This window comes from Lolium perenne, chromosome 6 (assembly GCF_019359855.2).
Source record: "Lolium perenne isolate Kyuss_39 chromosome 6, Kyuss_2.0, whole genome shotgun sequence".
In the NCBI taxonomy this organism is placed as follows: domain Eukaryota; kingdom Viridiplantae; phylum Streptophyta; class Magnoliopsida; order Poales; family Poaceae; genus Lolium; species Lolium perenne.
In genome coordinates, this window is record NC_067249.2 from 251062800 (window position 1) to 251086593 (window position 23794).

At 44.2% G+C, this 23794-nt stretch overlaps 2 protein-coding genes across 3 annotated transcripts; one reads left to right on the forward strand and one right to left on the reverse strand.

The window, feature by feature from the left end:
* Positions 1-3823: 3823 nt before the first annotated feature.
* On the reverse strand, positions 3824-15964 carry LOC127305138 (DNA glycosylase/AP lyase ROS1). Of its 2 annotated transcripts, XM_051335516.2 has the most exons (20): positions 15617-15964; positions 15271-15547; positions 13333-13480; positions 12847-13174; positions 11496-12749; positions 10550-10640; positions 9863-10412; positions 8210-8289; positions 7838-7922; positions 7662-7747; positions 7500-7568; positions 7381-7417; positions 7213-7295; positions 6436-6879; positions 6308-6344; positions 6123-6212; positions 4731-4796; positions 4528-4642; positions 4403-4441; positions 3824-4213 (listed from the first exon to the last, which is right to left on the reverse strand). In XM_051335516.2, the coding sequence occupies exons 4-20, from the start codon at positions 13010-13012 to the stop codon at positions 4083-4085; spliced, it is 3423 nt and encodes a 1140-aa protein (XP_051191476.1). In that variant the 5' UTR covers positions 13013-13174; positions 13333-13480; positions 15271-15547; positions 15617-15964; the 3' UTR covers positions 3824-4082. The 2 variants fall into 2 exon arrangements, with proteins under 2 accessions (XP_051191476.1, XP_051191475.1); XM_051335515.2 differs by having other exon boundaries at positions 15271-15964.
* Positions 15965-16125: 161 nt separating this feature from the next.
* LOC127305139 (uncharacterized) lies at positions 16126-21368 on the forward strand. Its single transcript, XM_051335517.2, has 5 exons — positions 16126-16841; positions 17640-17757; positions 18780-19132; positions 19214-19312; positions 19660-21368. The coding sequence occupies exons 1-5, from the start codon at positions 16195-16197 to the stop codon at positions 20912-20914; spliced, it is 2472 nt and encodes an 823-aa protein (XP_051191477.1). The 5' UTR covers positions 16126-16194; the 3' UTR covers positions 20915-21368.
* The last annotated feature ends 2426 nt before the right edge of the window (positions 21369-23794 follow it).

Sequence of the window (23794 nt, forward strand, 5' to 3'; positions counted from 1 at the left end):
CGCCCAGCCCGACCCTTCTTCTTTCTTTCTTTCTCCTCTCTTCTTCTCTCCCCTGTGGCGCCCGGTTCTCTCTCTCCTCCCTTTCCCCCCACCAAATCCACCACCAAATCGTCAGATCTGTCCGTGGAGATCGTTTCCCATCCATTTGTCAAGGTAATCTCCTTCGAATCTTCTCCATTCATCCACTAATTTGATAGATTAGGCTAGATTTGGACATGAACCCTAGACATGGAATTTTTTTGTGCACTCTATATTGTAGTGTTTGTGTTGGAGATGGTAGCCTCATGTATGCATGTGTTTGAACCATAGATTTGTTGAAACCTAGATATGAAATTTCACATGTTTGTGTATGAACCCTATGTATGTATGTGTATGAACCCACATGTATGCCTAGTATTTGTGATGGAGTAACTCATATGTGTTAGTGGAATGGGTCATAATATGGTTCAAACATGTAGGATGGCCGGTCCCGGTGGCCGGCGAGGCGGTCGAGGCCGCGGCCCTGGGCGCCCCCGGGGCCGGGGAAGGGGCCGCCGCGGTGGAGCAGCAACGGCCCAACGGTCACCGTCACCTGCACCCTCCTCGTCTTCGCATGAGGAACGCTGCTTCGAGTTCCTCCTCCGCATCGACGACGACCCACTCGGCATCAAGCGGCTACCGGACAAGTTCGCCGAGTTCGTCGATGGCGTCGAGCCGGCGCAGTTGCAGCTACGGGAGGCTAGCTGCAACTTCTGCCGCTGGCCCGTGGAGGTCCTGTTCGACGGGCAGGGCAAGATGTACCTGCACACGGGGTGGGACAAGTTCGCCCGTGACCTCGACCTCGAGCCCGGCTGCCAGCTCACCTTCCTGTACGAGGGGGACGGTGAGATGATCGTCAAGGTGTTCGACGACACAGCCTGCCGCGTGCACTACCACACCGGCGAATCCGGGTCGGACACTGATAGTTAGAACTTATGCGTGTTGTGAACTCTATCTTCGTTGCTTCGTGTTGTTTGAATTCTATCTTAAATTGTATGAAACTATGTGCTACGATGTTAGGTATGATGATGTTATGTCTATGATGTGTGTACGAAATTGATGTTGATATGATGTGTGTATGACATAGCTTTTGACATGATGGCAGTTTTGTTGGAATATGGCAGGATTTTTCATGGTTTTAACACAAGTCAATGTGTGGCGCCCTTCCCACCGGCGCCACACTGCACAATGTGGCGCCCCTCCCATCGGCGCCACACATCGATATGTAATTGCCCAAAACATACTGTAAGACAAATCGTCTGGGACTTAGCCGTTTTGTCGAGACTCTATGTGTGGCGCCGATGCCACGGGCGCCACACTGGCATGTGTGGCGCCAACGGCACGGGCGCCACACAAAGAGCCTCGCCAAAACGGCTAAGGACTAATCGTTCGGAGCCCCTGGATGTTTTCGACGCAAAAGTTGATATATGTTGGCATGTGTGGCGCCGATGTCGCGGGCGCCACACTGTGCACTGTGGCGCCAGTGTGGAGGGCGCCACACATTGACTTGTGTTCAACCCATGAAAAATCCTGCCATATTCAAACAGTTTTGAGTACAACATTGCATTGAATATGTAACACAGCATAATGGTTCAAACGACAAATAAGGTTCGACGACATCAAGGTTTCAATTACAATAAGGTTCAACGACATGAAGGTTCGAGAAGATGAAGGTTCACAAAACATCATAGTTCGACAACATAAAGGTTCGACAACAAGAACATAGCCAAAGGGACATCACTGCGTGGCAAAGGCTCCCTCCCCCCTCGCCTTCTTCTTCTTAGATTCTTCAGCCAATTCTTCCTTCTCCCTTATGTCACGAGCCAACTGAACGACCGAGTCGAAGAAATGGTGGCGCTCCTCCATCTTTGAAGCTTCCGCTTGAGCTCTTTTCTCTTTTATGCGCTCAGCCTCCTTAGCCACCTCCTCTAGGTGCATCCTATTTTCCCTCTCCCTCGCTATTTGAGCAAGTTGGCAGCTCCTCAGGAATTTTTCCCGTGCCACGCGGTCCCGTTCAGCCTTGATCTTCTCATGCCTCTTCTTCTCGCGCCACATGTATTGCTGATACTCCCTTTGCATACGGGCACGCTCGGCCATCTTGTTGTCTTCCTCCTCCTTCTTCTTCCTCTCAAGTTCTTCCTTCTCCCTCTTCCGCACCATCCTTACCGCCTCCTCCCAAACCGACTCCTCCTTCTCATTGCCCTCCCACGCCCCCTTCCCCTTGTTGGGTTGGGTTGCCATACCTGAAAACAAAATTGAGAAAACCAAAGTTAGTCATGGAATAGGAAAATATAAAGTACAATGCAACTAGTAACTTGGAGACACATACGGATAAGGCCCCGCTAGGTATCGTAGCATACTAGTACCCCGACGGCCACCATGCCGACCTCTACTAAGCCCTACATGAATCCTTGGTTGCCTTGGAGCTTGTCGCCATTGTGGTTCATGCCTTGCGGCTTGTTGCCTTGGAGCTTGTTGAGTTGGAGCTTGTTGCGTTGGAGCTTGTTTCCGTGGGGCTTGTTGCCTTGGAGCTTGTTGAGTTGGAGCTTGTTGGGTTGGAGCTTGTTGCCGTGGGGGCTTGTGCGCTTGGAGCTTGTTGCCGTGGGGCTTGTGTGCTTCGAGCTTCTTGGCTTGGGGTTTGTTGGCTTGGGGTTTGTTGGCTTCGAGGTTGATTTGAAGCTTGTTGGCTACTTGATGCTTGACTTGTGGTAGCATCATTATCCTTTGGTTTTTTGCCGGATGTGCACTTCCTTTTATTGTGGCCCTTACTATTGCATGATCCACAATTAGTTGGCTCGCGAGATTCTTGGAATAACTTGTTTCCCGAATGACCCCATCTATCCATATCTCCGTGATACCTCTTTGTCTTTCTTCTTCCACGTTTCACAACCTTCCATTCCGGATCTGGCCAAACTTGCACTCCATGATACTCCGGCCATTGTGATTGGTCCAAGTAAGGTCGAAACCTTGGAGCCCATGTCCTCTTTGTGGCTTCGATTGAGAACTCGGACTCCCGAACGGTGAGCGGGTTATTGTAGTCGACACGTCTAGTGCGTGCCGCTGTTAACAAGTGGGAGCAAGCCAAATGAAGCAAAGAGGGCCTCCTACATGTGCATTCACATGTCTTTAGGGACACACGAAAAGCCCGGCCTCCGTGTTGGACACCACCTTGTGTGGTGCCTCCCGGCTCATTCACTTGGTAAACCCAGTCAACATTATCATAACATGTAGCCGTTTGGGAGTCCGCCTTCCTCGCCTGAAATTCCATGAACTCTTCAACCTTCGTTGGGAACTCGCAATTCCTTGCAATTTCCTTTTCCGTTTCATCGGTGTAGTTCTGGAAATAGACATTCAACTTCTCGAATGTGTATTGAATGATTGCCGTCACGGGCAATGCACGGACACCCTTCAACACATTGTTGAAGCACTCGGCCATGTTGCTTGTCATTTGGCCATATCTCCTCCCATCCTCATCATAAGCTCTTGCCCACTTTGAGTTAAATATGAGGTGTCTATGAAGAAACTCTTGATCACCCGCGTTGAGGTCTTTGTGCTTCAAAGTGTGGCGCCGGCGTGAGCGGCGCCACACTTGCTGCCACATCGGAGCGGGATCACCAGCTCAGCGTCGCCGGGCCACGTTGGATGGGTGTGTGGCGCAGGCAGCAGGGGCACCACATGAGCATGTGTGGCGCCCATGGGAGGGGCGCCACACAAAAGGGTTAGGTGAGTGAAATAGTTTCGCCGGAGGGTCAGTCTATGCTTTTCTTTCACTTTTGGGTTATTTTTGTGCAAATCGCCTCGCACATGAATCGGACACCAAATTGTCGTATGTGAGGCAGTTCCGTTCTTACAATATCTAAAAGATACAAAGGAGCCTGTAAAAACTTCCTCGAAAAAAAAGAAGCCTGTAAAAAAAAGAACCATTATTACTCCTGCCGTTGCCTAAGAGTTCCATTCAGCTCAACATCTTCTAACTAGCCTATACCAACAGATCATCAGGCAACTAGACTAGATCAGAGTTGCTCCAGCTACAATATGTATGTACACATCTACATGTCAACACATCATTTGCTCGAGGCGCTTTCTTTCTGTTCACTGCTGCTCTCTTTCTTCTCGCCGGCGATGGAATGCAACGTGGTGCATAACCGCCTCGGGTATCTTGTCTGCCGATCGAATCCTCTTACACATACATGTCCTGTGAAACCCACACGAGAAAAGCATCACATATCGTCTCCTGAAATTTCGATAAATATCCTTCTTTTTTTCCTCACAATGGTCCCATGCTAGCATCGATAACAAACAAGCGAAAAAGAGATACGAAAACTGGTAGCGCTTTTTTCTTCTCCAACATGCATAAAAAATGCAAAGGTCGAAAAATACTTACCTCTCTTGAAGCAGTCTTCAATGTCTTGTCTTGGTTGACCTGAGATTAACAAGTGTATGCCAGTTAGTATCACTCAACAGTAACTAGCTACTATTTCACAGGTTAATATTTCAATGATATGCTACCTTTTGTGATGGAGTGTATTGATGAACCAAAATATACAATGCGTCTCTCCAGCTCCCAGATACACTCTCTAGGGATGGTAATTGGGAAACAACTAGATGCATGATCTGCAAATACCTATAAAAGGTTCATTTCACAAGTTAGTCTCTAGCCAATCAAGAATTATCAGAATGTAACAGCGCAAAAACAAGTCGAGGCTGCATACCTCATGTTCCTGAAAGTAGGTACCATTCAATGGAAAGTTCCCTTCGGACGCTGTTCGACAGGGTATCTGCTCGTAGATGTATGCACCAAATAAGAATAGGGACAGAACAAATCTAATCATATTGTAATATCTGCATCTCTAAGAAAACTTTTGGCCCATAAAATGGGGCTCAATATGTTATTACAGCCAACACGATTGGCACGATTTCAAAATACATAAATTATAGCCCACTTTTGGGACACCTCTTGCCCGGATTTCCTCTGCTTAAGAGCTTTTGTATGAGATAGTTGGAGTAGGGAAGGGAAGAAACTCAATAATTTTAACTTGCCAAACCTCCAGGTTTAGTTTTTTTAGAAATGTCTACAGTTGGGTGTATCTGAGTTTATAGTTATCAATTAGGTGAGATTGTGAAATAAACAGAACGAACCATGGTTTTAAAGGCGCCAAGGCGTCCCAAGGCGATGGGGGGGCGCCTCAACGCCTAGGCGCTCAAGGCGCATTGCAAGGCGACGCCTTTGAGGCTGCCTTGCTGGAAGCAAAGCATCAGCTAGGTAGGATGAGCAGAGGCAAGCAGAGGCAAAGCAGGCAAGAAGAAGTGCATCACATACACACACCAGACACCACCAAGGCACCAAGAGAAGCTGTCATGGAAGCTGTACATTGTTTCCCCTCCAGGAGAGGGATGTACCAGTGGGAGGAGTCGCCAGAAGCTTGGCCGGAGCTGGGGAGGACGGCAGATGAAGGAGCAGCAGCAGATCTGGCCAGAGTTGGGGAGGTCGCGTGAGAGGAGCTCCCCCCCTCTCTCTTCCCTCTCTTTCCCCTATAGATGGCCCTCAATTTCCCTCCCAGCCCGCCATTTCTGTTTTCCCCTCCTGCCATCCCAAAGTTTCCCGCGCACAGAACAAAGGCGTCCAGATTCTTGCAAGGCGGCGATTTCACGCCTAGGCGACGCCTTTGGACGCCTTGGAGACGCCTTTGGACGCCTTGGACAGAAAACAAAGGCGACACCGACGCCTTGCCCTCCTGGAACGCCCGGACGCTTAAGCGTCGCTTAGGCGACGCCTAGGCGACGCCTTTAAAACCATGGAACGAACAATGGTTAACTATTTCCAATTTAGATAACTATTGATTACTACCATCAAAAGTTAACCAAGCCATATACTACGAATTACCCCTCAAAAGATCAGCAAAGCAGCTGAGTATAATTCAGATAACCTCTGGCTACTTGTATCCATTTGTGCCATGCACAGAGCACAGTTGCATGGCTCAAACATGCCTAATTTTTCGACTTTTTAATAACTGCTCATTGAGAATGTACTATTACCTTTTACATCACATTTACATATTCTAGTCTAAAAAAGTAAAGTACACTCCGAGTAAGTGGTTACTCACCAGAACTGTGCCTTTCACCATGTGGTCGTCGGGACAAGGAATAACAACCAGGAGATAGTGACATGGATCTTCTGGAATTCTATCTTCAAACTAGAAGACACAGAAAATCAGTCAATATATTTGTCGATGTCGACAGACTTCATAATTGAAGTACGAAGTTTAAGGCGTCATGACATACAACATACCTCTTCCAAGATAGCATGATCATCTGGGAGTACATACCTGCAATAGCAATCATGCAAACTTAGCGGGGCCACTGCTGATTTCTAAGGGGAAAAAATCTCAGTATACCAGAAAGTATGTTATTACGTACGCATGGTGCTCCGTCCTAAGATGTCCTATGTTTTTCAATTTTCTCTGTGTGTAGCGTGAATCGTTCAGTGCCAAGCCTTTTCCACAACTTGGTGTCCAAGAGCCGTTGCTCCCCATAGGCTTGTTTGAACACAAATTGATTTCAACGTCGTACCCTACTCCTGACATAATATCTTCAATATCAACAAGATCATCTTCACTGGGATATCCCTGTTCATCAAGTGCTTCGTATTCATATTCAGGACTTGGTGGCACCTCAATAATGGGCTCACAGCTACTAGTGGGTTGCCTTCCAGCAGTCCTGCTTTCATCGATTTCAAGTTGGCACACTTGCTGACTTGGCGTGCAGCTACCATTTGACAACAAGAGCCTCTCAGAAGTAATCATACTTGCTTGCCCTTCACTATGTCCATGCACATGCTCCTCTGCGGGAGGAAGCAGTGGTCTGATAATAACCAAATGTCAATGTCCATGTTTTATAAATTAGTCCAAAGCAATACAAAAAAGAATCACAAATGTTACGCAACAGCAAAAATTGCTCATGTTTTTGTACTGCATCTTTTAAAAGGTTTTACATCTCCCAATGCTTCCAGTCCTTTTAAGTTATTGCCCTTAACAAGAATAGCATTTTGCTACACAAAACCTATGTCACACAACTGACTAATTCAATGACTGAATTTAAATAGCACATAAGAGTTCACTACAGAGAATAAAAACAATATCTTAGTGTATTGCTAAAATAAGCTCAAGTAAATAACCCTACAGCATCCGACAGTACCTGGTACGTTTACTTCTATACCACCTGCATCCTGAACGGAAAGGGCAAGCATTGCAATTTGGATCTACTTTTGTGCAAATTACCTGCATAATGGAAGCATCCACAATAAAACATTTATAGCTAAATTTTCATGAATCTTGTTGATCAATGTTTGCGTATAGCAAATACCTTTCCGAAAGTTATCATGAGACAGTGTAGTTCATACCTATTATTTGTGAAGATTTATCAGATAGATCTAGTAAGAGTTACAAAAACAATGCTCATATATTTGAAAGATCAGTACTTACAATTTTTCCTTGTCAATAGTACATAATCTTGGCCATAAGTAACTCTGCACATCTTCCATGAGTGGGTATCTTCAACAGAGGAAAGAAGACATAAGAACAGTAATCAATCATAAGAACAGAGTTACCGATCATGTTTACATATTCAGGTGAGAAAAATCTTACAAGTCAACCAAATGAAACTCCTCATCACAGCATTGGAGTTCGACCCATTCTAGCCTTGTGACTATGCGAGCTACATTCACATCAACCTGAAAAGAGTGGAGAGGGGCACACGTTTGATTTAAAATGCATACAATTTGATGGATTTGATTTATTTTAAGAAACAAAATATAACTTACTGGGAATGCTTTATGATTCAGTGACAAAAGACGTATGCAGTCAACACTTTTAGCTCCAAGTCCATTTACACTGAGTAGATATTTTCTAATGCCAGCAAAAGGAACAATCAAAATATAAGTGATATGATTCAACTGAACATGCATATTTTACATTGCACTGAACAAATTAGATTTGCCTATTCTATCTAGAGAAATATCCCTTCCACAAGTGCTATGATATACCTATAATATATATAACAACAAGAAAACTGAACATCTACAATTAGGGAAATATCTGTATCTAGCTATTTCCTGACAGTTCAGCACCAATAAAACAGAAACCAAAATCGTTATTCAATTGACTGCGGCATGTTTAAAAAAATAGAGCCATACTTTGCGCTTTCCCGCGGTACACATCTAAGCCAATCCAGGTCAAAACTTCCATGGTCTTTCTTTATCCGCGTGAGAAACGCCTATAAAAGGAAGAATGGCACTATTAACTCTTGTGCCGAATGCAGAAACGAACAGTGGACAAAACATATTGCTAGTGGTAAGAATAAGTAGTTTAAGTAACAAAATGACATTTCAGTTAACAGTTGTTAAAAGAAAAAATATACAAATTAGTACTTCCAAGCAAAGAGACTACTTTAACTGCATTGAGAAAATTCCAAAGTAGATTACAATGGACAGATAAAACTAACTCCATTATATTTTTGTTTCCGACACCAGCATTATCTCCAAAGCATACTTGTGTCCATTACTTCTCTAACTGCATGCCAATTTCAATTAAAGTTGCAACAGTAAAAAACATAATGCCACAGAAATACTTTTGGCGACAAAATTTACAAATATGATTTCTGTGAGATGGGTCGCTGAACAGGGAGGAGAGGTAGGAGGTCGGTTGATGGATGCAAGCATGCTAGCGTTGGCTCTCTTGTTAGGAGAGGGGAGGGCGCTGAGAAAGAGAGGGTACCAAAGACGGGTGAGCGTAGCTCGGAACCGATGGTTCGGGGCTTTTGTCCAGTGGAAGGCTGCAGGTAATTTCCCCCTCCAGGGACTGATACATAACCCGCAGATGGAAGGGAGGTGGAGTGGGCGAGGCTACTTTCTCCAACTCCGCCAAAATGAACTAGAGGCCACCTAAGCTCAAATCTATGAAAAATGAGGAGCTGGATGTTTCGGTTAGGTCTACGTGATTCAGTCACTAGTGGACCTGTGGACTGGAGCTGCCCAAAAAACACCCCCATAATCCCCCTGTTGTACATGGTTGCTTGATTGATTTAAAAATGTAGCCTCTCATTATATAAACATCTCAGAGATAAGGAAAGTTTGAACAAGTACAAGGCAAGAAACAAACAAGTTCAAACCAAACTCGATCTAATCTAACTAATTTGTAGAAGATATACTAACTTCCTTGGAGATCAAGTAGCTGCCCTAGGAGGCACTTGCAGCGGCACGCATTGGAGCAATCTCACATAACATAAAGAAATGTATGCGTAGCTTCGGAAACAAAACCTAGTCTAATATTTCTTCTGCGACATAGTAAAAATACATATATATATATATTAAACTAAACAAAAGTGAAATATATCAATAGTGGTTTCCCTAGGAGCAGAAAACAGAACAAATAGGTTATTTCTTCCAATTTGAACTGTAAACAGCCCTGTCTAGTAACGCACTACACATGATCAAGGAATTCTAACTTTGTAAATTAGTACTTTAAAGTTTTTAGGAATTCTACACATGATGACTTTGGTGTTAAAAATACAACTAACTTTGTAAATTAGTACTTTAAAGTTTTTAGGAATTCTACACATGATGACTTTGGTGTTAAAAATACAACTAACTTTGTAAATTAGTACTTTAAAGTTTTTAGGAATTCGAAAAACTATATGAAAGTCTGGTTCCACAGATTTTGTTACAAGCAATGAGCGCCTTCATCTTTTCAGAGCAAGGTATTTGGAAACACGTTCTTGCTACAAAAATGTTTGGACAGACTTATAGAAATGATTGACAAACTGAATGTGTATTCTCACAATTAGATACCTGTATCCGCAATGCCAGCAGGTAATGTTGTCCCCTGCCTGCGATGCACTTTGCAATGTCGACAAGTGATGCCTTCTGTACAGCTTCCCAATCTACTTTGTCAGGTACTCTAGTTTTACTTTTGCTATCGTATCCTTCAATACATGCTTCGACACGTAACTTGTCCCAGTGAGCAGTATCTTCCAGGCGCAACGAAGCTATGAACTTTCTCAAGGTTCTTTCTGTGCATATTTCTTTTCCAGACTTACTCTTGACTAAGTTCAAAAGATCATCCTTCTCCCAAGTAGAGACATCTTTCTCTTGTATAATAGTAAGGAAATTCTCCATAATAGTTTTGTAGTCTTCACCATATTGTCCTTTTACCTCGTCAGTGCAGCCTACTTTCTCACAATCAGCCGGTTTGGAAAACAACGAATTAACATTCGCAGCAGATGATGCTTCATTACAATTCAAGACATCATCTGTTAACGGAGGCTCATATGAACATTCTTCAGCATTATCTTTCCTCTTATCCATAGGAAATTTTGCTGCCAGTGTCATAAAAGCATTGCTGTAACAAAAACATTTAGTTGGGCTCAGACAAAAACATTTAGTTATGAACGGTGCATAGAATGTGCCAAGAAAAAAAATAGCGCCAGCACAAGCATGGAAGCTAAGACTCTATTATTGTATTGTCTAGTATTTTACCTTGATAAATTGTCAGCAACATTTTGTGTAAGGAAAGTACCGACCACGGAATCAAGTACAGATCCTCCCCATTGCGAAAATTTTCTGGAACCTGACACAAAAGAAGTTCAAAAATTATAATCCAATTTAAACCTGCATCTTACATAGAAGCAGAGGGTTCTAAAACTTATTTGATCCATTATCCATATGTTTAATGTGGATATAAAATATAAGGCTCTAGCGCTCATTATGTATCAGGAACTATTCATTTTTCAGCTGTTTAAACTTTTTTTTTTGGAATTAAGCACTCATACCAACAGGTATAACTTTGTCCAACTGTTCACTGGTTTATTGATTAAAGTTTTCACCTGTTCGAAAAAAAGGGAACAGGATGGGACAATCAAATCATATGCTTAATGCCAGACTATTTTGTTTCTCCGCTGAACTAGCCAATATGCATGCTCACACATGTGCTAGCAAGCATGGTCAGAAGGAATTCACCTGCACTCGCTTGAGCTTATTTTACAAAGAAGGACGGGGAAACACAACAGTGGTGCCTCAGTAAAGCATATTAACATACGGAATAAAAAACTTGGTGAAACAATTTATTCCTGTTTGAACTACTAGTAAATCATGAATAGTAGACTGACTTAACTCACCTGATATTTAATTCAATAAGAGTTTGCAAAACTTCAGGTTCTTTTTCTATTGGGGGAGAAAAGTTTCAAATTTTATCAAAGGCAAATGCTACATCACATACTTCACATATTGTATTTGTCAACTTTGGACTCCAAGAGGAGAGAATGTGAAAAGTGAAATAGTGAAGTGTCAGTGCAGCTTTTACAACAGAAAGGCTAAGTGCAAGGAAGTACAGTTCGCTTCTTATTAATGTCATCGTTTCTTAATTGCAAGCTGTAGGCATGAAGACAGGCAAGAGACGGAGAAGTTCCATGGACCAGGATCATACCGAATAAATCCTTCACGACAGAAATAAACCAATCCACAAGTAGTTTATACTTGCGCCGTACTTCATCCCATTCAGGCCCGCTGCCGATATCCAGCCCTTCAAAACTTTCGCTGGCAGCCTCGTCCCACTTCGCCAGAACACCGTGCACTCGTAACGTCTCGGCATCCAGGCCTACCACCTTGGCCCGCACCTTCTTCCCGTGATTAGCATGGCGGACCATAGCAAGCTGCCCGGGAGTACCAACCGGAACCAACGCGGAGCACGACATATCAGCTGCAGCATAAGGAACTATAGCCTGTTCACCAGCACTTGTTTTCTTCTTCTTCTTCTTCTTCATCACCCCATCTGGCATATTGGCAAGGCGCATCAGATTTTCCACCAGCCTGGCTCTGTTGAAACTCCCTGTGATGACTTCTATTGCATCGACGTCCAACTTGCGCTTTGTCGACTTATGATCGGCGACACCTCCAACAGATGATTCACCAGGGTCCTTTGTTACAGGCGTCTTCCCAACTTTAGCCGGCGTGGGGCGTTTATCCTTGACCAGCTTGAAGCGGGCGACCCCCTTGGTGGACTTCTTCCTTGGCCTCCAATGGGCATCCTCCCCCTTGTACGGGGAAGGGATAGGAGTGGCAGCAGCTTTGGTGGCAGCAGCGCTAGTAGCATTGTCGGCGGCAGCACCTTCTTCAATCTTGTCAGAGGAGTCGCTCTCTTGCGGCGAGGAGAGCCCTTCCCCAGTGCCGGGTGCAGATTCCCCAATGGAGGATGGAACATAGATGAAACCGTGCTTATCAAACATCCCAAAGTCCGTATCCGGGGTAGGGACAGGAGCGGCACCAGAGCTAGTAGCATTGGCGGCGGCATTACCTTCTCCCGGCGGCCCAGTCGACGCTTCCCCAGTGCCAGGTGCAGATTCCCCAATGGAGGTTGGGACATAGATGAAACCGTGCTTATCAAACATCCCAAAGTCCTTATACGGGGTGGCACCAGGGCCAGTAGCACTGGCAGCGGCAGCACCTTCTCCTGGCGGTGCAATCTTGCCGAAGGAGTCGGCGTCCTGCGGCGAGGGGGACGGTTCCCGGGTGCCAGCAGGCGCAGATTCCCCAATGGGGGAGATGAAGCCGTGCTTGTCGAACATCCCGAAGTCAATCGACGCGGAGGCCGGGACGGCGGAGCAAGAGAAGCGGCCGTCCGTGGAGGATTGGGAGCGGCCGACGTCGGTGGTCACCGGCGGTGGCATGAGCAATCCAGACCCTGGTTGTCCAGGCGCAAACAGATCAGAAATCCGCAGCGTAGATAGCTTGAATTCGATCGAGCAAGAAGAGATAGATACTAGGCAGCGTGCACTCACCAAGATCTGATTTTTGGCCTCCGCCGTGAACTTCGGGCGGGCGGGCGGCGGCTGCTGTGCTCTTGGGCAGCCGTGCAGGTAACGGTGACAAGAGACAATGGGACGGACGCTCCTCGAGTCCTCGACGGGGGAGTTTAATCGGAGTGCTCCTACGCCCGATTCCCATTGAACACGAGCAGGGCCCTATGGCCTATGCTAGGGCGATAGATCCGACAGCCCAGGGCCCAACCGAACCATGGCCCATAAATGTGGATCACATGTAGTACAATAGTATTTGCTCCTGATAAAAAAAGTAGTAGTATTTGCTCTAGACAATGTTCTGTTTTACCTGCATAATAAAGGTAGGTTTCAAAAAAAAAGTGCATAATAAAGGGAAGTAAAATGATAAATGGTGTCTCTCAAAATAGGAAAAACACTAGATACTTTATCCCTGCATTTGTGTTTTTTTGTATGTGGATTATGGACGATAATAAACTTGTATCGTACATAATGTGGTTTTGAATTTTAAAGAAAGGGGCTCCATGAACTTGTGAAGATTTCCTCTCCTTGTACACGCAACTTCTCTTCCTCTTTAGCGCCTCATTCTTTACATCCATGCATCACTCTCTTCCTTTCCTCCTTGCCCTAACTTGAACTGCACAACTTAAAACGGAAGCATGAAGCGTGTTGTAAAAAATGTCAGACCGCCATCTATCAGATAGAGCGGAACGACCAGAAAAGGAAGTGAATTAGAAAGCTGTATGGGGCTAACTACCTTGTACGGTTTAGGGGTTAAACGGCGTACTCTAGGGGAATATTAGGCTCTATCGTTTTTAACGATTGCTATCCTACATACAAAGAAAAAAATCCCACCAAACCAAGATAAAATATGGTCTTACTCACTAGTTGATGTTTTCCATACTAGTTTAGTTGCTATTTCCCCAGCTCAAAGCAACTTCAAATTTTTTGCTCCGAGATCTTCCTAACAATTTGTTCCTGAGTTGTTGATATCTTGTCTTAGTTGTTCAGGCGTTGTTTACACGATATTGTTACTCTATTGGCTTTAACCTCCGTGACTGTAGTAAGGAAGTAGATCTTATGCTTACTAGACTAGATGTGCTCACGATCATGCCTTCTACTCTACTCCCTCCATCCATCGCTAAATAGGTGGTGTATAAACTTTGACAAAAAATTAATATTTAAAGTTTGACCAAGAATATATATCAAAATATGAAGATATGTAATTCAAAAATAAATATCAATGAATCTATCATAAGGTATATTTTCATAATATGCTTATTTAATATTATACTTGTTGATATTTTGTTTAATATATTTGGTAAAAGTTTGAAAATATTAACTTTGTTTTTTAACTAAGTTTATAGGCCACCTAAGGGAGTACTACATAAGAGGGCCGTGCTCGACCAAGGGATCCTTTGATTTTACTGATTTACATAGAAATTATGTAGGTTTTGATTCATATAGGAAAATTTTCTGCGCCTGTTGTTTGATTTATAGGAATATATCTTGTAGGAAGTAATTATGTAGAAATGTTGTAGTGGAAGGGCACATTTGATTTATACAATTTATGTACGAATTATGTAGGGTCTAAAGTAAATTTCTGCGTAAGCCATTTGACTCATAGGAATATATCTTATAAAAAATAATCCTATAAAAATCTTGTATTTCCTCCGCTTCATATTCATTGACTTAACATTGTTTTGATATAGATGTATCTAGTCAACAAACATGTCTAGATTCATCTGTATGTAGATAAAATTAAGTAATTAATTCTAATTGGAGAGAGTAATTCTATTACTACAATCAATTTTTTCATTTCCCATAGAATTCAGGTGTGAGGCCTAGTTTGGTGCCAGTGTTTTTGTGTGTTTTGAGGAGTGTTTTGAGGGGTGTTTTGGGTGAAAATACCAACCACCCAAAACACTACCCATAACACTACAAAACCCTTTTAGCCAAAACACTTGTCAAAACACTTGTTTGGAACACGGGTTTTACAAACTAGTGTTTTCAAGTGTATTCAAGACAAATGGATAAAAACACAACTTTTTTAGCGGTTTAAATTAGGCTGGTATCACAAATAAAAATCTCATCGTTTTAGCACAGAAGAACATCTCTCATATCGATAATACGAAGCACATGACAAGCTAACAAAGAGCTCAAACTTTGAGTCTATACATAGGATAGATGTTTCTATGCATCACCTAATGTCAACGTAAAGCATTTCGTTGGACTTCAGACATTATACTGACGCAATGGTTGAAATTACATGGAAATGAATTAATAAAAAGCAATCAAATAAAGTACCGATTACTCAATTCATGGTACCAAGCTAAGCAAATGTTACTTGACAGATGATTCGGATGTCCTATGAGCCTACCAGCAGGTGCAACGCCGGACGTGAGTTCAGAGGAGGGTAGTGCTCACTGTGTGCTACCAGCAGAGGCAGGGTGTCGGCCAACAATAGCAGCAGCACCCGCCGTCCCTGCAGCATGGTTCGCTGCCGTCGGTGTTGATCAGTAGCAGGGCGGGCTCTCTGTCCCGGTGGTGGTGGCGGCGCACCTGGACAACATCAGCTAGGTGAGAAGACCACCGGTCCGTCCTCCGTACGCATCCCTATGGTGGCCGGTGTCGCCGAGAGTCGCGGTCCTCGACGCCGGCCGGTAGGTGAGGCGGCGCACCACAACAGGAACACCGCCGAGATCTGATGAAAACAGAACCAAAGCAATCGTTCCCATTTGGAGAAGGCAAATCTGATTTAAAAAAATGCTACCTTTTTCGCAGTGGAGACGACGTGGAGAAGCTCGGGGCCGTCGGAGGCAGCCGCGCCGGTGAAGAATGGAGGCGGAGGCGAGCACATGGTCGCGGGGCTACAGGTTGGAGGAGCACACGCGGCGGCGCTATGTGCCCTCCCGCTGGTGCTTCCCCTCCTGCTAGAGTTTGGTGGCGGAGTAGAGGAGGGATCTGTGCTTGGACATGCCGGCGCCGGCGAGCGACGGGGTCCTGGAGAGAAAGGGCAGCGAGGTCGTCGGCGAGTCTTCCAACAGGCGTCGCCAGCGCCGTGCGCCGCCAGCCAAAACGCGAGGGGGGTGGAGCGTTTTGTTTCCACCTCAACCCGACGGGTTTCGGAGGGTTTTCTGGGCCCTTACCCAGCCAAAACCGGCCTGCCGAACGCTTTCCAAGTGTTTTGACGTGTCTTGATCGGGCCCAAAATTACACCTCAAAACCGGTCTAAAGCCCAAGAAAAACACTGCTACCGAACGAGGCCTGATGGCTAATCGCTGTTTCCGCACTTCCGACTAACTGAGGGTTTTGCCCTCTCCCTCCCCCACACCGCCAAACCCCCGGCAAATGGCGGCGCTCCGCCTCCTACCGCTCCTCCGCCGCCGCCGCGCCATCCCCAACCTCCTCCACCGCCGCCGCCCCTTCTCCACCTCCACCTCCTCTCCTCCACCCCCTTCCCCAGCAAACCCCGGCTCCTCCTCCCCGAAACCCCCCTCCCTCTCCGCCCGCCTCTCCTTCGTCTTCGACCAGCTCGACGCGCTCGACCGCTCCCGCTCTTCCGACCTCTCCGCCCGCGACGCCGCCCTGCGCCGTATCCAGTCCTGGCGCCGCCCGCCCCCGCCGCCACCCGACGCGCCTCCTTCTCCGCCTCCGCCGGAGCCGCGCGAGCAAGTCGAGCTCGAGGCCGCCGTGGCGACGGCCGGCGAGCAGCGGGAGGCGGTGGCGGAGGTGGACCGGATGAGCGTCGCGGAGGTGCTGCGGAGGGAGGTGGAGCTGGTGCACCCCTGGCCCGAGTGGATCGAGCTCATGGAGCGCCTCGCGCAGCAGAGGTACTTCGACCTCGGCCCCGCCCACGAGGAGGCCCGCCTCGCCGCGGCCGTGCCCATGGACCTCTCGGAGGTCTCCCAGGAGTCCGGCTTCGATTTCTCCAGGGACTGGACCACCGTCAAGAACGCCTGCATGAACTTCGGCCGCGATCGATTCGACATCCTCAAGTACGTTGCCCGTTTTGATTCACTGCCTTATTATACCGCAGCCAGCGCATTTACGTTTCCTACTATGCAATATATGCTCGCCGTATTCGACGATTGTGCTACTTGTCAGCTGTTTCTGTTGTGAAAAGCCGAAAACACGCCTTAGCATGGGTGGAATAATTTGGATATTTCTTAGATGTGTTGTAAACTGCAAACTCCATGCTGCCAAAATGCTTAGGCAGGTTCAGAGATGTCTGGCAGCAGGGTTTCCTGTTGGGTAGAATTTGATACGAGACTTCTGTCAGTACAACCTATCTGTATTAAGGAATAGTAGCTGAATACTTCCAGAAAGGTTTTCATCTGTAAGTTGTCATTTCTCTAAGGGGACAAACACTGATATTTTTGTTAGAATTATTTTTCCACCCACAGGACTCACCTTTTGTCTCCTCAAATTACATCTAGGTTCAGTTAAAATTGTGGAAAGCTCCCGTTACATTTATTGCTAAATCACGGAAATGTAGAAAAACTATTATACATTATACGTAAAGTAAGAAATTCATGGACACTGTGCACACTAGCTTACTTCTGATCATTGCAACGCCTTTTCGTGGATGTGAAGAAATAGCTAGGACTATCAGAAACTACTCACCTAAAAGGCTAAAACACGTGTTAACAGAGGGCAACTCTAGCGTATATGCCAAACAGTTAGTATTGTTCATAAAGATTTTTTCATTATGCCTAAAAAAGTTGCTGAAGACAATCTGCTATTCATACCGAACGGTTATATCAATGATGGTAACAGCTCCTCGAATGATGCAGGCCGTTACCTAGGAAGGATCTTCAAGTATTAGTTGGCCATGGGTGTCCCAGCATGGATCCAAAAGTTGTGTTTTCTGCAAAGCTGATAAGAAAATTGGTTCACCTTGACGAGGGTGATGTAAGTTGCAGCTAAACTCAAGTTTATCTCCAGTGTCCACATGTTTTCATTTCGCCATGTTATGTTCTAGCTGGGGGATGGAAAACAGAAAAATAAGATGAAATAGGATGAAATAGGATCATTTCCTTTCTTGATGTGTATATTTAATATTGAGTACTCTATAGATATATGTAAGCTTACACAAGTGTGCACACGCTCACCTACGCACGCATAAGTACTGGGAGGTGGCAGCATACTGCACATCGACCTTATGCAAAGGTTTAGGCCACCGGAAAGGTCCTCCGGCAGGGAATTGACCTATCGGGTGAGGAGATGTGTTTCACTGGCGAGGGGCCAGCCTGAGAAAAATCGCCCCTGCCCTATTTTCCCTTCCTATTTACTCTTCCATTTATGCACCCTCCTTCATGCTCTTTTCTGTCCCTTAGTGGTGGCAAAACGCTATCCTAGCGCCTTTCTGAACCTTGGATATGCGTAATTTCTCGATTTTAACAGTGCCATATGCGCAGTGATGGTCAGACTTCCGGAGCACATCAATTTATTCATTTGCAAATTATGTTGTACTAGATCCCAACATGCGTTCTGGGTATCTATATCCAACTGCTTATTTATGTTTATGTAACTAATTGCTGCTAATGTTAGTACATTTTATTACCTCTCCTGATCTCGTAGAAGGTTAATACAACATTCACTGGCCCAATAGGACTGTGTGCATTTTATAGCAGTAGGGTTAAATAACTGCATTTGTACTATGTATTTGATTTTCTCACTTAAGTTCACATATTAGAAACACACCTCATATTTATTATCTTGTTAATATCTGTTTGCATAAGATATGGCTATGTTACATACCTGCGAATAATTATCAAAACATTTCTTCTCTTAACAGTTTGGTTTCTTATTCAGTTCCTCGGTCTTTATGCCCACCCCTGCTGACTTCTAAATAAACATGAAGGATGCAAATACCGTAGAAAGACCAGGCAGGTGTAATCTTCTAATTTAGCTATTTTGCTCCTGATTTGCAGGTATGCAGTTCTTGTAATTTGCGGAATTCATGCTCAAGGGGCTATATCCTTACACGTAAAGAAGATGAAGCTCGGACTCTTGATGTTATGCGTATCTTGTTGGTCTATGGTTTTGACCATGTAAAGGGAACTGTAGAGAACAAACCACTTCTCAAACTGAAATCCGTGAAGACTGTTGTTCGGAAATTAATACATGAGATTGCCAAGCTGAGTGCTGTTCCTATTGACCCCAATCTTCCACCACCTGTAATCAGGAAGTTGCCACCTAAGGTGAAGCAACCACCTCCACCACCAAAGAAACGAGTTGGACGTGATGACGTAGAGATGAAGAAAGGAGACTGGCTTTGCCCAAAGTACTTTAACCACTCACATCTATATAATTTGTAGAATGTTGGCTTCACGAGCTATTCTTATTTTCTGAAGTGTGGTTGCAGGTGTGACTTCATGAACTTCGCGAAAAATACTATCTGCTTGCAGTGTGATGCTAAGCGTCCCAAAAGACAACTCCTCCCTGGAGAGTGGGAGTGTCCTCGGTTAGCTCACTTGCCACAGATTTATTTGGTCTGCTTTTTGAACTTACACCGAACTAGATGTATACACATTAGTAATGCCTAGTACATAAACATATTTGTCAAACCCATGTTTATTATCTGTCCAATAACATTCCCGCGAATAAGAATATCTTGGTATCTGATTTTTTGTTCATAATTCATGTTGAAGTGTTCATCTGTGCTATCATATGTTTGTCAAGACGCAATTAGTTAATCATTATGCGAACAAGAAGTGGTATATACAAACAATGCACATTTTAACCATTCATGAACATACTTGTGATAATTTATCATCCTTACATATTTATATTTTCTCTACCAATTTCTAGGTGCGACTTTTTGAACTACAGACGGAACATGTCATGTTTCCATTGTGAACACGACCGCCCTCCAGATGAATACACCAACAACCAAACAGAAGCATATCAATCTGCGCCGCGGAAACGATCGGACAGACCAGCTCGTAAGCCTGAGGTTTCTAGTGCCTGGAACTTTGACTTTGAAGATAATGAATCAGATGGTGCTGATGTTGCAGCATTTGAGTTTGCTGATTCATCTAAAGGTAGGGAGAGTTCATCTGTGGACACCTCATATAGAGATAATGCCAATGGTTTTGAGTCTGAGAAATTTGGAATGGATGAAACAAGGAGCAAGGGACGAGAAAGAAAGTTCACCGAAAGAGATAGCTTGAACTCATCTAGAGTTGGTTTTGATGATTTTGACGATGAAGAGGATGATATTGACAGTTATGAGCTTGATTTGTCAAAAGGTGGTCAGACAGGTGGTCTGTCAAGGGTGAGTTATTCTGACCTTGATGATGCTTCTGATTCAGAAGACTACGGTGAATCTTCTCACAGTAGAAATTCCAATTACGGGGAAAAAGATGACTTAACAGGTTCAGCCGATGATGATGAATTTGTTGGCCAACCCTCCCTAAAATCTAGTCATATTGCTGATTCTTGGCAGAAAACCCGAGGTTGGAGTGGTTCGAATAACCGCAGAAGCGCATCTTTTGGATCAGAGAGTAATGATGGGGCTATTTCTGATTCTGATGAGGATATTGACAATGGCTTTAGATATAAACAAGGGCGTAACCAGGGAAGTCGTGAAAGAGTTCCTGATATGGACTCTGACATGGATGACCAGTTTCAATCAGATAATAGGAACAGGTCCTCGGCAAATTTCAGAGATAACTTCCCTGCCAGAAGCTCTAACTTGAACAGTAGAAGCTCTAATGGGGACCGTTATGGCAGGACCAAAGGCAATGAACAACACTTCAGGAGGGCTGATTTCCATGAGGGTGGCTCGGCAAATTTCAGAGGTAACTTCCCTGCCAGAAGCTCTAACTTGAACGCTAGAAGCTCTACTGGCGACCGTTATGGCAGGACAAAAGGCAATGAACAACAATTCAGGAGGGCTGATGTGCATGATGGTGGCTCGGCCTTTGATAAGAATCACAGAGGAAGGGCTAATCATCAAGATCATGGCTCAAGAGGTTCACAAAGAAATGCTGGAAGAAACTGGGATAAAAGGAGTGAGTTTGATGGCAGTGACAGATCCCCGAGGCATTCTAATAGAAGGTAAAAATATAGCAATGCGAGTGGCAGCATAAGCATTGAAAGTGTGGACGTCAGCCCAAAATTCTTGGATACAGAACTGAATTGATGGCACTAGATCCTGAGACGTTGCCGGTAATGGGGTGTTTTAGGAAGTGTTCATATTTCTAAGAATTTTTTCAAGGCTCCAAGGTAGCCAACAGATGGAGTGTTACATCATGGAATTTGGTATGTTCAGATTTTGTGAAAAAACATATTCCCATTTCTTTCACCATTTACTGTTCCACAACCTTTTCAAGAATGGGCCTAGAATGCAGGGAGTGAATACATGCCTCCACACATGTATGTTTATTTTTTGTTGTATTGATTACTTTATCTCCAACATTATATTCAAAGGCAAGTTGGTAATGGAGTTCAATTGCCGTCTGTGAAATGTGAAAGTCAAGCAATATATTTTGAGTAATGAATGGGCTATTTGGTTATGTCCTCTGGCACAAGTCTGGGTACCATTAGGCTACCTTTTGTTCTCTAGACTAGGTTGGTAGTCATTGGCTACCTTCTGTTCTCTAGACTAGGTTGGTAGTCATTGACTAGTTCAGATCACTAATTTTGTTGTTGCTCAGTGCAATTTGAATCTTGGTTCGTCAATATGCTCTCCTGTGTTGTCGTTGTAATTTGCATATAATCCTTATTGTGGTTAGATTTTCCATGCATATTTCTCATCGGAAGTTCTTACATACATCTAAATATATGATGTGGTTGTATATTTAAATGTATGGGAGATATTGACACCATCCTCTGCACCGATTCCACCCTGATGTGCCACCACACCGACCTGGAGGCCTGCTGGACTGGACCTACAGGTTCCCAGGTTCGTCTCTTTCTATCTCTCGTGTGCGGTGGCTCACGGGTTAAGAGACCGGAATGGATGAAGCCAGCAGTGCTGCTCCCCGCTAAAGAGGTCTTCCACGGCAGCGTCCAAGCCCATATTTTGCTTAATGTTTGTAATCCAATGGGTAACCAAATTTATTTTTGTAATACGCATATTTGGTCTATGGTCATTAGTTGATGTCTGCCTTGATGACTAAACCTGCCTCTTTTTTTTTTCAGAAGACAGTCATTTGGGTGCTGGGGGTGGAGAGATGGCGGCTTGAGATATGAATGAGCTCAAGGTTTTACTACCTCAAGAGGTATTTTCAGAGTAGTAGCCACATCTGTTTGACTATGAATATTTTTTTCTGCGTTCTTTCTAATCTTCCAGAGTTAGGGTGCGTTTGGGAACAAAGGTTTTTTTAAAAGTATTCTAAGAATACTGTGGTTTCTAAAAGTACCAAAGTTTCAATACTTTGAGGTTTTATGGCTTTACCTAAAGGTGCAGTTTTATGTACCATAGTATCTACAATACTGCAGTTTTTTTGCAGTATAGAAAAAAGAGGTCAGAAAACACAAACTGGAGTCTCCTTCGCTAGTCTGGCCCATGGTCACCAATCTAATATGCCCATGCTTCCTATGGAGCCGGATCCTCTAACATTGAGGAGGCAAGTCAGGGAAAAGAAAGAAGCAAAATCAGGGAATTGTAGTATAAGTACCCTATTAATTACCACGAATAATTACTATAGGTAATTACTGTAGATATAAAAAATAAAGTAATTTTTGTGACACCTTACTTTTGCTTTTATGTAATTGCTCTAAATACATAACATAAATTTGTATTATGTAATTGTATTATAGTTATTATATTGGCTTAAACCATATAGTTTGGAAGAAGGAAAGTTAGGGCACTGTAGCTTGCCTAACTTTTCTTGTCCCAAGTTAGATGATCCGGTTCCGCTTCCGATAGGGTGCTCTTCTTCTGTGATCACTAGCAAATCAATCATGGGATCTTATGGTGCTGTAGATTCGTTTCAGACCTTGTGATTCCAGCTGCTATTTATCAATTGTATGCATGCCTGCATAGTGATTATTGATTCAGCTAATCACCGTCTAGAAAGCTAACCCTTTAGCCAATCAATGGCCAGCTCCCCAAAAGCATTACAGCAAGTACTATGTCAAAACTGCACATAAATACAAGACTGCCAAACATACCTAAGTCTTCCCAAAACTGCGGTTTATTTAACTGTACTTTTTGTTGCCCAGACATGAAAATACTGCAGTTTAACAATACTTCGGTTTTAGAAAAACTTCGCTTCCAAACAGAGCCAAACTGTGTTCAGAAATAACTCATGCATTCCTATTTGAATCATATGGTTAATAGGCACATTATGGTTTAGTCTTATTTCTCATTTTTCATTAATTTTCATTATTAGCATCTGTCAATTTTTAGATCTTAACAGACTGAGATGAGAAAATAGGTTAGCCAATACGTATTTATGAATATATTTTGTAAATAGGGTTAGTCTACATCTAGTCTTTGTGGCCAGTACACCACTGACTAAGCTGAGTATTTATATTGTAAATTATATCCTTCCTTTACTGTTTACAGCTTACAGGTGTTGAAGACACAAGTCACCAATAGCGGCACACTGTGCTATTGCTGCTGTTAGAAGTAGGATAGCTTTGATATTAAGATCACTAGGCAGTTATTAAGATTAGCTTAGGTCCTAAGCTAAGTAGGCAGTTAGTTTTATCCAAACGCTGTAATACCGAAGAGGTGCCTTTGTAACCGCCTTATTGGCGTCTGTTCGGTGAGTATATATACCCCCAACAATCATCAATGAAACATCACTTGATTCTCTCAATCATTAGTTCCTAAAACGTTATCACGCACTTTGCTCTCCAAAGAGCGGCAGGCCAAGAAAAGTACTGGTTGTCGGCGAAACGGGCGTTGCAGGCACAAACTCCCTCGCGTCCCGCGGCGGAGGCCGCAGCAGGGAGGCGCCCGAGGTCGCGGCTCCTGCAACGCCGTGGC